The sequence below is a fragment of the Polyodon spathula genome, chromosome 20, assembly GCF_017654505.1.
Source record: "Polyodon spathula isolate WHYD16114869_AA chromosome 20, ASM1765450v1, whole genome shotgun sequence".
Lineage (NCBI taxonomy): Eukaryota > Metazoa > Chordata > Actinopteri > Acipenseriformes > Polyodontidae > Polyodon > Polyodon spathula.
The window spans coordinates 6,075,314-6,089,004 of NC_054553.1; the positions used below are offsets into that span (position 1 = coordinate 6,075,314).

Here is a 13,691-nt window from a genome sequence, read left to right on the forward strand (position 1 = left end):
TCTTTCCCATAACTGGTTGATGGCTGGCTTATTATATGTAAATTGTATTATAGAAAAGAAACTGATGAATGGTATAAACAAACAAACATATGGTTAAAACATTATTTTTTTCCTGGGTAGCTTCCCAGTGAAGCAATTGGCTTTGTGTTTTCCATTATACTATTGGGAGGATAGTTAGGAAAGGTGGTTTGAGGGAGTCAAATTTTGTTTGTTTATTTTTAATCCCCCCCAGTTCATATTGGGCTCTAGCCAAGCCCCAACATCCCTTATTGCAGCACAGCTGCTGTGCTGTACGTTCCTCATGTCAAGATACTGATCTGGCCCAACCTAGGTTATCTTCTGACTCCATGGCTAAGGGCAAACAAGAGTAACCACAGCAGAGATGATAATTATGCAGCAGCTAATGCAAACCAGTTTCAATTTCTCATCATAAACCTTTTGTATTGTCATTTTATCACAGAAGAAAGCCGTGTAATCGACTTTTACATTCATGGTGAAAACTTTTTTTTTGTTTGTTTTTCAAATGCAGCTAATTTGTATTTGTGGTTTCCAACACACAAAAAAAAAAAACATTTTAAAGCCTATTTCAGTATCTTGATCTCTCTTTAAAAATTCAATGGACTTAACAGTATTTTGGATTTACAAAAAGGCGTAGAGACATTCTGCTGTACGAATGCTGTTAAAATGTCTCCCTCCTTGCTCTTTACCTGCTGCAGCATGTTTGCAGTGCCGGAGTGTATCGTGCTGGCATCGAGAAGGTGGGGGTGGAGTTGCAGGCGTTTGGCTTGCAATTCGCTCAACGTTGAAGTACAATTATAGCTCACATTGTAATGCTTATCATGATATTAAACATATGGAATACCCACTGTTTCCAGTAAAATTCTTGTTTCTGTGTTCACTGGTTCCCTTTTTTTTTATCTGCTACCTTTGCTCTCTGTCTTTTTGTTACTGCAGTTTCAAATGCTGACTTTGGCAGTTTGCTGTCTTGATATATAATACGACATCTACACAATGTATGCATCTATTTGTATATTTTGCTTCTTTCTCCATCTTATCTGCTCGATATCTGAACATCTTTATCCACCTGTCTATCAGTTTGTTTGTTTTTTCCCCTGTCCATTTTTTTTTTTTTTTTTTTTTTGACATTCACTTTTAAATATTTATTGCATAAACACAGTACAACCAGGTGGCCAAATTGTAATTTTTGAACGCAAGGAAAATGCTCAGCTGGCTACACTGAAACCAACTTGCTAAAAAAAAAAAAAAAACCAGATAAGATTTTCACAGCCCAAATATTTTCCTGCAAGCTTTTAGTAATTATCGTACATTTTCTACCCTTTTTATATAATGTGTTTTCAACTATATTTTATCTCCCTTTTTTATCTGTTTCAGCTTAATTTTTAGAAAACGTCAGAAAAAAAACTTAGTTTTGATGCACTCGATACATAGAAGAGACAGAGAAGATCGATAAGCTTTCAAGATTCAATTCTTTTCAACGGGTGGGTGGGGGTGGGGTTTATCTGAGAATAAATGGTGTTATTATTTCCAAGTGTACAAATGTAGTGAAATCAATAGTGTTCTGCAAGAAAAACATGTTGGTTCATAAAATATTGTTTCCTATAGTAACATATTGCTAGGCCATCTGATTTTCAGGTTTTATCTGCTTTAACCCGATTTCTCCACCTCAAATGCTTTTTTCTACATTCGGGTTAAACCCCAAAACTCCCCGAATAGGCACATACTGTGCATGAATAAACACATGCGCTGTTGTCTGTGATTCAAATGCAACAGAGCAAAACTGGCTCAGATGACGGTAAGCTGATTTGACTATTTGAAAAATGTGGCTTCTTGGTGTTATATTTATATATATATTCAGATTTGTCAAAATTACAGCAATATTGCTTTAAAGTTTTTGCTTTTTTTTTTTTTTTTTTGCACTTTTCTTCCCAGTTATTGGTTTTATGAGTGTGTGTGTTTAAGCCAAGAGCATTTAGATGTAACAGTCGATCATTTCTCTTTGTAAAAGAGCATGGAGTAAAGTTGTTTAGTTTTCCCATATGTTCTGTGTGCAATTATACTTGCAACTCCACTACAAAATAAGACTTGATTGGAACGGAGAAATGCCTCCATATACAGTATATGTGAGAGAGGAGAGAGATAGATGTCTGTAGATGTGTTTTGAACCGTGTATATAATATATAAATATGAAAATCATGAAAAATGGCTTTATTGCATCGTACCACCTTGATGGTGAGGTGGTCATTTTTTAAAGTGAAATCAAAATGTTCAGCTGGCTATACGGAAAACAAAAAACTTGCTGATGAAAACAGCTGGATACAAGTCTTTTATATACCCCCCACCCCCCCTTTATTTTGTCATATTACAATGAGGAAAATAAATAATGATCCCTGAACTACAGCATACTGTAAATCAAATCAGCATTTATGAAGTCTCTTCAGTAATACAGGTAATTGTTGCTTTTATTCTCAATACATCACTTTTTTCTGTAGACTTCGACCCTGGCCTTGGGATGATGACTGGGATTGCTCCAATGAACCCTATGATGCCTGGACTAGGGGTCTCACAGGATATGCCAGTTGTGAAGGAGATCATTCACTGCAAGAGCTGCACCCTTTTCCCTTCAAACCCAAGTAAGTTGCTTTCATTATTACTACTTACACTCTTCAAAACCCTTGAACCTAAAATCCAAATAAACGTCTTCCTCCGCCTCGTGTTCTATATTCCAGCTCTGAAAATTCTCTGAGAGGTTGGATTGTTTTTGTGTGTTGCGTATAGCTTTTTAGTGGAAGTTCTGATTCAAATCCAAAACTGTAGGCTTTGACTGGAGAATTACATTTAAACCCAAATCCAAGCCGTTGTTGTCAAAGGTCATCAGAATTTGTATTAGAGTGCATCCACAGCTTTGGTCAAAAGTTTAGCGTCACCTAGAATTTTAGGATTGAGACCATGTAAAAAAATATATATATGAACATAACTTAGATGTTTTATTGAACATCATGTAATCAAATTACAAAGTGATATTGAAAAGGTCTACCAGAAGCCATGATAGTAGTACAGTATTTCATGTTAGAATTCGAAATGGCACATTTTTCAGTTTGTCAGTTTTTTTATTAAGTATATAGAAAAATACAAATTGGTATGTAATTCAATATGTTAATGTAGCATTATTCAGCAGGTTTCATTCAAATTTATGAAGCAAAATTAGTTCATTCTATAGGGTGATTCAAAACTTTTAGTCATAGCTGTATGTTATTTGTGTAGACTATTGTTTCATGGATCCCTTTTTCATAGCGTTTTTAGGCCAATGCATTCTTGATTGAGATCCTATAACCATCACATCTCATTATTGACATATTGCACATGCACCAAAAATGTGTAATTTATGGTTTGGAACATAAATTCTCTCCACTGAGCTTTTCCATCCACAGTTCTGCTTATTCCAGACCCAGGCTTTTCCACAATCAGACAGGTGAAGGTTGTTGCTCTCTTTATCTATTCCTTTCAAAGACAGAGCATATCTGGGTGGAATTAGAAAAGGGGGAGGGGGGGGGGGGGGGGGTGCATTTGTTTTTAAAATCCAAGCAGTATTGCACAATTTCAGATTCATATAAAGCTAGAAACAACTCTATCAAAACTATCTTACTTTCAGCCCTGTTTCAACTAGAAGGCAGTAGAGTAAGGCACAATACCCTCTTTTCCAACATTTTAATAAACATTAATTGAAAGATTGAGGCAAAAAGGTTCTGTGGTCTAAAGGTATGGTTTTTGTGCAATAGAGGGATTAATGCTTAACTTTAATTGTAAAATATATTTATGTATATTATTATAATTTTTTAATAACTTAGTTCTAAAATTAGACAGCCATTTCAGCAAATAACTACTTACAGCTGATTTCACAAGATTATAACTAATTTTTGATTAACTAATGTTACCTTGGGTTGGATTACCAGACGTCCCGGAGAAACTGGGAAAGTCCCCGTTTTCAGCCTTAATGTTTTATCCCAGTCAGGAACAGTACAATTGTTAAATTGTCCAGTTTCTGTTATTTTGTATCAAACTGTAGCAAAAATGAAATAAAGCAAAGGAACATATGGATTATTTGTTTTATAGTTGCGATTAGGCTGTATGTTTAATAAATTAAGTCTCGGTTTCTCACTCGGGAAATTTGGTAACCCTAGCCTTGGGTATTATAATAAACTGGAAACCCAAGCTTACATTGTACATAGCCTAACACGTGTATGATCTGCAATCTGTAAGCTTTTCAGAGGTTAAGTGGCCATCAAAATGGAAAAACTCCTGACTGAGAACAAATAGCTGTGCAATTACAGGAGCGATATATGCTTTTGGCTTTCTGTCAAACAAGCTAACAAATTATTATCAAAGAAACTAAATAGAGCTGATGGAGGTTTAAATGATTTTTGAACAACCTTGAGGGAACAAACTAAACTGAATAAAATTGCAATTGCAATTTCTATAAATTAAGGAAAATAAACAAACAATCCAGATTGAATATAATCCAAAATGGGGGAGTGTTTAAGGCATCACACTCAATTCATCCAACTGTAGTACAGGGGCCGTTTTTCAAAACCTTGGTAATCGGATTTCTGTGTTTTGATCTGGATTATATCGTGCAATTGTGTTTTTCAAAACATCGAAATGCGATCGGGATTACTGTGATCCTGATTTCGTTTTGGTAATCCAGTTTGACTTCTAATCACGGTTTAAATGTTGCAGTTGGGATTTTCAGACTTTAAAGAGGAGATCAGGATTACTTTGATCCAAAATACCAGGATTATTGTGATCCTACTGAGGAGGTGGCTTTAGCTTTTAAATGATCATAGAACAGCAATATTTTGTTTTGAATTGTCATAGGAAACACACACTATATGTCCAAATAGAGTGTTAGCATATAGATGAGATATTAAAGATGATCTTAGCAGTTCCAAATTACAATTTTGTTATTTCAGTTGAGCTTAAATTGGCATTAACACTTGCCTGAAAAAAAAATGAGTACAAGATTCCCCTGAATGATAAAGGATGAATATTAAGAAGAGCAGGGATATCATTCGTGTGCCTTGGTGATTGCCAGGCCTGATATAATCACGTATGTGTATTTGTGTATTTATTTTCAGTTCTGGTAGTCCAACTATTACAGGCGCATATATATAGATATATATATATATATATATATATATATATATATATATATATATATATATATATATATATATATATAATAACTGAATAAAAAGAAAAAAAAAATGTTTTAAGTACAAATGAAATCACTAAGCTAATTTGCATAAATAAAATACAATGTAAATGTATGCACAGACATGTCAGGTTTAAAAAAATAATAATAATTCTGTATATTAAATTCTGTGTATTAACTTGGCTTCAGGCTATATTGTGACTTCTTAAATATCCCAAATAATATTCTAATGCAACTAACCAACTTTTTTTTAGTCTCGGACATGCCAGTAGCACCAGTTTGTCATTTCTTACAAACCATGGTGTTTGTTTTTTGATAAATGTCGTGGTGAGTACCTATTTGTTCTTCATGGTTGTATGTTCTGGCTCTGCTTTGCTTACTTGTTTGCAGACCCAGGTATTCACGATGGCAGGGTCTCAGTGTGCCCCTTCGTTCCTCCCGCAGATCTGCCCCCCCCTGCCACCAGACAGAGGCCCCCTGGCTGCAAGACTGTGTTTGTGGGGGGCTTGCCTGAAAACGCTACAGAGCAGCTCATTGTGGAGGTGTTTGAGCAATGCGGGGAGATTATTGCCATTCGCAAAAGCAAGAAAAACTTCTGTCACATTCGCTTTGCCGAGGAATACACAGTAGACAAGGCCCTCTTCCTGTCAGGTAGGTCTTGACATGCACTTTTAAGCTTTCTTTTATTAAATGAATAAAGCCAACATTCAGTCAGATCCCAGCACAAATACAAGGTCATGACTGCAACAACTAGCTGACAACTAATTCATTGGTCTAGTTAACAAGACATAAACTTGACTAATAGACTACTAGTCGACTACAGACACCAATGGGTCGATTTAGCAAAATGCCACAATCCCTTAGCTTCCCCCAGGTGTTGGAGCAGTTCTTTTTGTTTGGTTCAAAAACAAAACACTACTCCCATAGTTATGGGTGTTTGGAAGAAGTAATTTCCGAACCCTGTAACAAGCCAAGTGCCTGGTTGGGCTGAATTGGACTGAATGCTGTTGGTCCAGTTATTCAAAACAAAGGCTATCTGTGTAGGTTTAAACCTACTGTGGTTCTCACTAGGATACGCTGCTTATGATATGAGAGAAGGGGATTTTGCAGCTGCTTATCTCTGTTGGGTTTTAACTGATAAAGGGTGGAGTAGTGTAGGGAATAATAAATGTGTTAAAAAGAGGGTATACATGAAAAAGAGGAAAACATTTTCAACCCATCTAGGCTCTTTACTCTTATGCTTATCCTATCTCATGTCTCTTTCTAAGCAACTTGACTAACTCCCTGGTGGTGTTCTAAATCACTCCATGTATGCAAACAGGGGGCCATATATCCTGGCTGCACAAAGGGCGTTAAAAATGGTATACACTCAAATAATATTCATGCGTTATTTATGGTTTTTCAGGGTTCTGTCGTCTCAGCTGGGACCGTTTCCATTTTGAACTGTAAGCACTCCATAAATAAAATTGCTGTTTGATGGCTGTGCAGAGGCCTGTCCATAAATAATCCTGTTTTTTTTTTTATTTTTACACTTTATTAAATATTTAACGATTATTGGGGGTTATAAACCATCCGCGGCAGATGTTGGCTCCTCTGTGCAAACCTGCCCTAAATTCTGTCTAGCCTGGTCTAGTTGTCAGCTAGTCTTGCTGGCTGCTTACCTGCCTACCTGTCTCTGCCTACAGTTAGATAAGGCTTGCTGTATTCTTTTCATCCATGGTATAGAGAAAGGCTGTGGGGGATTATTGGCATAGTTAAGGAAAGGGATGGGGGATGGAGTTGTACATGATTATTGCTTCTGATTTTCTGTTTTAACCAGAAAAAAAAAAAAACAATAAAACACCCTTGATACAAAAAAAAATAAAAATCGGTGGATAGCCAGTAAACACGGGAAAACCGGTGTAAATGGTTAATAAATTCACGTTGACTTTACCCTTTTCCTATTAAAAAATAAAACTTACTATAAAAATAATAATAAATACTTTTCCCAGTGCTGCTGGGCAATATCCCACCTTCCTGACTTGCATCTATCATTGATTCGTTCTGAATACATTAGTGAATACTGAGTGACAGCACATTACTACATTTCTATTGGAGACTCTGTTTGCGAGATTTAAAACGAGATTACAATCAGGATGGAAGCTTGTTAGCAGGATTTAAAGTTGTATTACAGTTAAGATACAGAGGATTTAAAACAGAATTGTGGCAAAATGTACAAAAATGCCTCCGCACAAAAACCCCAGAAGAATGTGCTCGTGACCATGGGGATTTCTTTGTGGAAGACAGAAAAGGAAATAAGCTACAACTTAAGTGTACAAGTACTGTCGAGTTACTACTATACATATTTTTATAAACACAGCATTTTGGAAAGTAACCCAAAACACTAATTTCATACAGTATATCAAAAACGAAACCCCTGTAAAAAAAAAAAAAAAAAACAATTTAGATAAAACCCAAAAGTAGCTAAAAATAAACACCAAAAAATACATTAATAAAAACCGAAAAACAGAAGCCCTATACATGATATAGAGAAAACGCAGTGTGTGTTTTATAGATATGTAAATTATGTAGATATTCCTGTAGAGACAGGAGACCAGCTAGTTAAACTAGTTGATATTTTAGATGGTATAGATGGACAGAAATAAATGGAAAAGTTGAGGTGTAGATAAATAATAAAGATGTATGGAGAGGCAGCTATACAGCAAGGTGACTAGGACTATGCACATTTTAAACTTTATTATTTTCTACAAATACTCCTATGCCCCAGAAAACACTCCATTAATTTTCTATTGAAAATAAATGCCCCTAGTTCAGATGTATTGACTGAGATGTAGTACACTGAGTCAGTAATAGAGCCAACAGTATTTCTGTTTGTACACGCTACGGTCACAGAATTATATTTGAAAAATAATTTGGTAATGTTCCCACATTCTGATTTCATTTTCTGAATTTCCCGTGGAAAAATAGGTCAGTGGTAGATATATTTAGTTAATTAACAGAAATACTGTAGCTGGAGAATCATTCTACATTTCAATTAATACATTTCAAGCATTTCCCTGTCTAGAGATTCAGTGCCCCCTGACTCTCGCTTGTTTCAACCAGGCTACCGGATCAGACTAGGCTCCAGCACTGACAAGAAGGACACGGGGCGCCTCCACGTGGACTTTGCACAGGCACGGGACGACTTCTACGAGTGGGAGTGCCGGCAGCGCATGCTGGCGCGTGAGGAGAGGCACCGGCGGAGGGTGGAGGAGGACCTGATGCGGCCCCCCTCGCCCCCACCAATCGTTCACTACTCCGAGCACGAGTGTGGACAGCTCGCGGAGATGATCAAAGGCAGGGCATTTATTATTAATCCACTCCCCCACCCCAAGGGATGAGTCGTTCACAGTTTTATATTAACTGGTCTGCTGTTTTTTGTTTTATAATGTGCAGCTGTGGCCAAAATTTTGCATCACCTAAAATTTTAGGATTGAGACCTAATAAAAAAAAAAAAAAGATACATACATACATACATAAATACAAACACAATTGTTCCAGTTCATTCAAATTCCGAGGACTTCTCATGTGCACAGCCTTACACCAAAGATTCTCAATTGGATTTAGATCAGGACTTTGACTAGGCTATTCCAGAACTTTGAATTTTTTTTTTTTTTTAAATAACCATTCTGAAGTAGATTTTGATGTGTGTTTTGGTTGTGCGTTGCGCTTTATTGGCCAATATCTTGTAGTATGCTATGAAATCTATTTTTACCATGTATTGGAACTGAATTTTCTGGGCCATTAGAGGAAAAACAGCCCCCATAGAAGGATATTACCACCTTCATTCTTGACAGTAAGTATGGTGGTGCTTTCTTTGTACACCTCATCAGACTTTCTCCAAATATAACCAAATAGCTCGATTTTTGTTTCATCACTCCACAAAACCTTTGACCAGAACTCATATCCACCATGCCGTTTTGCAAACTTTAAGAGAGTGTCCTTGTGATGTTTTTCAAAGTGTTTTTTTTTCCTCGGCCTGCAACCATTGAGACCTTCACCATATTCGACCAGTGGTTGAAATGAAAACCCCAGTCCCACTTGTAACCAGTTCACTTTGAATTTAATTATTTTATTTAACATCATGTAATCGAAGAAACTACAATATGTAAAAGTCTACCAAAAGCCATCCATAATAGTAGTACAGTATTTCATGTTAGATTTGAAAATGTTAAATTTTTCTATTTTCAGTTTTCCATTAAGTATATGTAATTCAGTATGTTAACGTAACATTATTCAACAGGTTTCATTATACTTTATGAAGCACAATTAGCTAATTAAATAGGGTGCAAAACCTTTGGCCATAGCTGTACATCCTAGCAGTTTCAGCTCAATAACAAATCAGTGGTCTCTGTTTAAATTGACACTATAATTACACTGTAAATGAATAGAAGGTGTTTTGTTTTCGATAAAGACAGGAATGTGAAATGGAAAATCAGCATGGTAGCCAGCATGCAGAGAGATATAAATTGCCACTCTCTAGAGCGTCTGAAAGCAAGTGTTGTCATGGTGTTGCCTGAGGAAGTATATTGTGTGGAGCATGCACTGTAATTGGCAGAGTGATGGTAGTAGTGGTGTTGATCAGCCTCATGTTTTGTAATACATTTGATTACTGTTAGATTTCCATGTCCCTGTGCTAAATAATAAAGGTAACAAATGTTTTAATGGACTGAAAGATTTGATCATGATCTTGGTCTGGTTTATAAACTTAGACTGTGTCCATACTGAATGATTACTGCCTTTTCGCGTTAATGTAGAATATATTTTAAATACTGAAACAGAGAATTAATCTTAGACGTATGTGTTGTTCTGAATGCTGTTTGAATAATCAAACTCCAGTAGGTTATTGTGTGGACCACAAAGTAAATCAGTCCATTGCCATGAAGCACTGTGACAGTCTTAAGCATTATGCATCACATTTATAGAAGAATGTTTTTCTGTAGATAGCCAGACAATGTTTTTTTTATTTTTATTTTTTCTCGACCGAGCTTAAATGACCATGTGGTTATTGGGAAGCAAGTAGCATTGTTTTTCTAATCCCCTTGACCGCTGCCTCCGACTGCTGTACTGCAGATGACTCCAAGTTCCCTGAAGTGATTCGCATCCTGCTGACATGGGTGGAGCGGGGGGAGGTGAACCGGCGCAATGCCAACAACTTCTACTCCATGATCCAGTCCGCCAACAGCCACATCCGCCGCCTCATGAACGAGAAGGCCGCCCACGAGAAAGAGATGGAGGAGGCCAAGGAGAAGTTCATGAACGCCCTGTCTGGGATCCTGGTGCAATGTGAGTATCCCCTGTCTGCTTTTAGTCCTTCCAGGGTTTGCAGTGATGTGGGTTCCTTTTTCAGTCCTGGTCTAGTGAACAATAGGACACCACTAATTACCATTCACACCACTAATAGCTATATAACTGAACAATTCTTCTTGTATTTTACCCTTAATGCTGGGCTAACTACACTGCACGCACCGTCTATCACATCAAATCGACAACTTATCTCACCGCTGCTTTAGTCCTCGCTTCAAGACTATAAACAATAGCCTCTCTATCATGGTCGTTTACAAGGCAGTTGTAATATGTATAGTTCATGGAAAAGTTAAAACCATATAGATATTAAAATGTTGCAATCACAACAGATTGTTTAGTCTTCTAATCTGTTACTCATGCTATTACAGTGAGTGTGTACTAACTGAGCACACAAGCTGAGTGGTAAGACCCAACTAATCTGTGCATTTATCTTTTAGCAAACATTTCAAGCTTGTTGCTCTGCTTTTGATGGTCAGTACTAGCGTCATGCAAAGACCAGAAACCCATGCTGCTTATCACTTGATGTGCCAGCTGGTTTCAGTTCCTCTTTACATAAGGAGAAAATCTTTATTAGAAAACTAAATACATTATTTTTGAGTGAAAGTAAAAAAAAGAATGATTTCCTCCCCCCCCCCCCAGAAAAAAACAAAAAACTATGTACACTCTATGAGAAACTGTTGTCTTGTCTTTCTAGATACAAATATTTGATATTTTTCTTGGGCAGTTTCCTTTTATTATTTTTTTTTTTCATATACATATCAATGTTACCCGTGAAAAAGGTAAGTCTTCTGGAGGTCTGTGTCACTCTTGGGATAATCTGCAATAAATGCAATCCAGGTAGGATCTGCTGAATTTCATTAAATACAGTAACACAGAGTTGATATTGTAGCATGAAGCTTATGCAATGCCACGTCTGTTTAGCACAGGGACTGATTTGTTCAAAATTATATGTTTAATTCAATCTTGGGCAACTTAACCTGAAGGAGATAAGTCTGCAATATATTTTAAGTAAGTAAAACTATGGAGCTTGTATGTAAGTGTCTCTGAAGAACTGACCTGATTATAACACACCCATGGCATGCAAAGCACTGAAATAGTGTTTCCATGGCAGAATCTCAGTAGGATATTCTATAAAAAGCTAAATTGTATTGAAAAATATATTGATATACTTGCTTTTATTTTATTACTTTATATATTATGGTAAAAACTGAAGATTGTTAACAGTTACTGACCCATCTCTCAGTGCCCTTGATTATTAGGGATGCTGCTGCTGCTTTTTGCATCTAAAATGAACTGCCTTCCTTATGTGATTGTATTTATCATTAATGTCTAACAATAATGATAAATACAATTCTACACTAAATTATAAATGGTTCTATTCCCTGCCACATTTTGAAGTGTATGTGAGTAATTGTTTTGGCCCTTCTTTATCGTTTTTAAGGTTTGAGAATGCACTGACCTGAAGTCACTCAGTCTTATTGTTAATCAGACATGTTGTGATACTAGAAGGAGTCGCCACCCCACAGTGAAGGAGATTGCACTCCAGTGGGAGATTGTATCTAGAAGGAAAAGCTGTGTCGGTTGTGTAGTGCTGAAATAGGGCTGCAGCAGAGTGAAGGATATCAGGAAGTGTCCTATAAGGAAGAATATTTTTTTAAATTAACACAACCTTTCATTCTTGAGCTGCCTTGGAGACTGAGATGAGGAGTGTTCGTTGAGAGCAGTTGTGTCGGCTCTAACGAGTAGGTGCGAATATATCCCCAGGCACTGTAGACACACTCCTCTCCCGTCTATTGATTCATGGTGTCACATTAAAGGATGCTAAACCAGACATTGATCTCGCTGATATCCTTAACTTTATCTTTTCCAGCATCAGCCATAGCTGAGGAACTGTTAGCTGGCTGGAGATGTTAATTAAAACTTGTTGTAACGAACTAAGGGCTTCTTGCTCAGATCAACAATATAAAAATTGGGTTGAGGGGGGATTAAAATTCGAAATGAGAGTTTTCACTGGTGCTCGAAACAGTGATTGATTTTTCCCCAGTGGATAATGTTCAGGTGCTGTGCATCAAAAAAAAAAAAAAAATCTTCTAAGTACACAAAATCCCAAACAATCATCACACTTTATTATTTGTCATTTGCAGAAAATACAGTACATTCCTTTCAGAATAAAAATGTATAGTTACCTAAAATAGGTGCCAGGCATTTGATGGCATACTTTCATGTTTAAATATAAAAAAAAAAAATAATAATAATAATAATAATATTATAAAAAAGATTGCCCATAAGCAAAATAGTCTGGACTGCCTCAGTTTTAGAAAATTATGTCAAATGCTGCAAAGTGGGCATTTCAAATTTGGTAGTAAAAAATCTCAAAAGGTATTTAGCATTTTTCTTATTTAGTTTGTTGTTATTTACATTATGAAGTCAAGAATATAACGATTCTAGTGTACACACTGTTACATCAATTGGTTTGGCATATCCGGTTTATCAAATTTAGTAAATATGAAGCAACCTGCCTGGACTGAGTTCACATCTGCTGTGATAGTTTTGACACAGCAGGAAAGGAAAATGTTACTGCTGGTGCTTGCAGTCAGGGGTGTGTTATAAAAAAATAACGACCATTGCATGCAATTAATAGTTTCCAATCACGGTCATCTTCCTGTAGTAGTATATAAGAGTAAAGTAGCTGTTCGATTTGTTTTTGTTTTGTTTTCCTTTGGGGATTATCACTAGTTAGATTCAGTAGGGTATATACAACATTAACATATTGTGATGGACTAGATTTGTTTAATTAACCATTTTTTCACATCATGCAATGGCAATTACAGTGGTTTCAAAAAAGTCTTGGGACAGCCCTGTTGGTTTGCAATGGAGGGAGTAGGACATTTATCATCCATTTTGCTCAGCAAATGTCATCAATGGATAATCGTCTTCTCTTCAAATTAAAGTGAGCAAACCTCACAAGGGTAGCTATACTCCACTATTTCATTAATCTTCTATAAATGACAAGTAACTGGGGTGGGGAAACCATTTCAGGTTCTTGTTGGTGTGTTCTTGGGAGAATCACAAAATATTAGTTCTCGGCTTGATGGGTGGTTCTACTCATGGCAGT

At 36.5% G+C, this 13,691-nt stretch overlaps 1 protein-coding gene across 15 annotated transcripts in view; it reads left to right on the forward strand.

The window, feature by feature from the left end:
• LOC121295452 (ecto-NOX disulfide-thiol exchanger 2-like) overlaps window positions 1-13,691 on the forward strand; it is a 114,826-nt gene that overhangs the window by 84,635 nt on the left and 16,500 nt on the right. For 12 of the 15 annotated variants that reach the window (XM_041220074.1, XM_041220085.1, XM_041220075.1 and 9 more), the window contains 4 exons: window positions 2,511-2,651; window positions 5,621-5,881; window positions 8,333-8,566; window positions 10,343-10,555. In XM_041220074.1, coding sequence (XP_041076008.1) covers window positions 2,511-2,651; window positions 5,621-5,881; window positions 8,333-8,566; window positions 10,343-10,555 — 849 coding nt within the window. The remainder of the gene's footprint in view (window positions 1-2,510; window positions 2,652-5,620; window positions 5,882-8,332; window positions 8,567-10,342; window positions 10,556-13,691) is intronic. The other 3 variants (XM_041220088.1, XM_041220089.1, XM_041220090.1) reach the window with 1 other exon arrangement.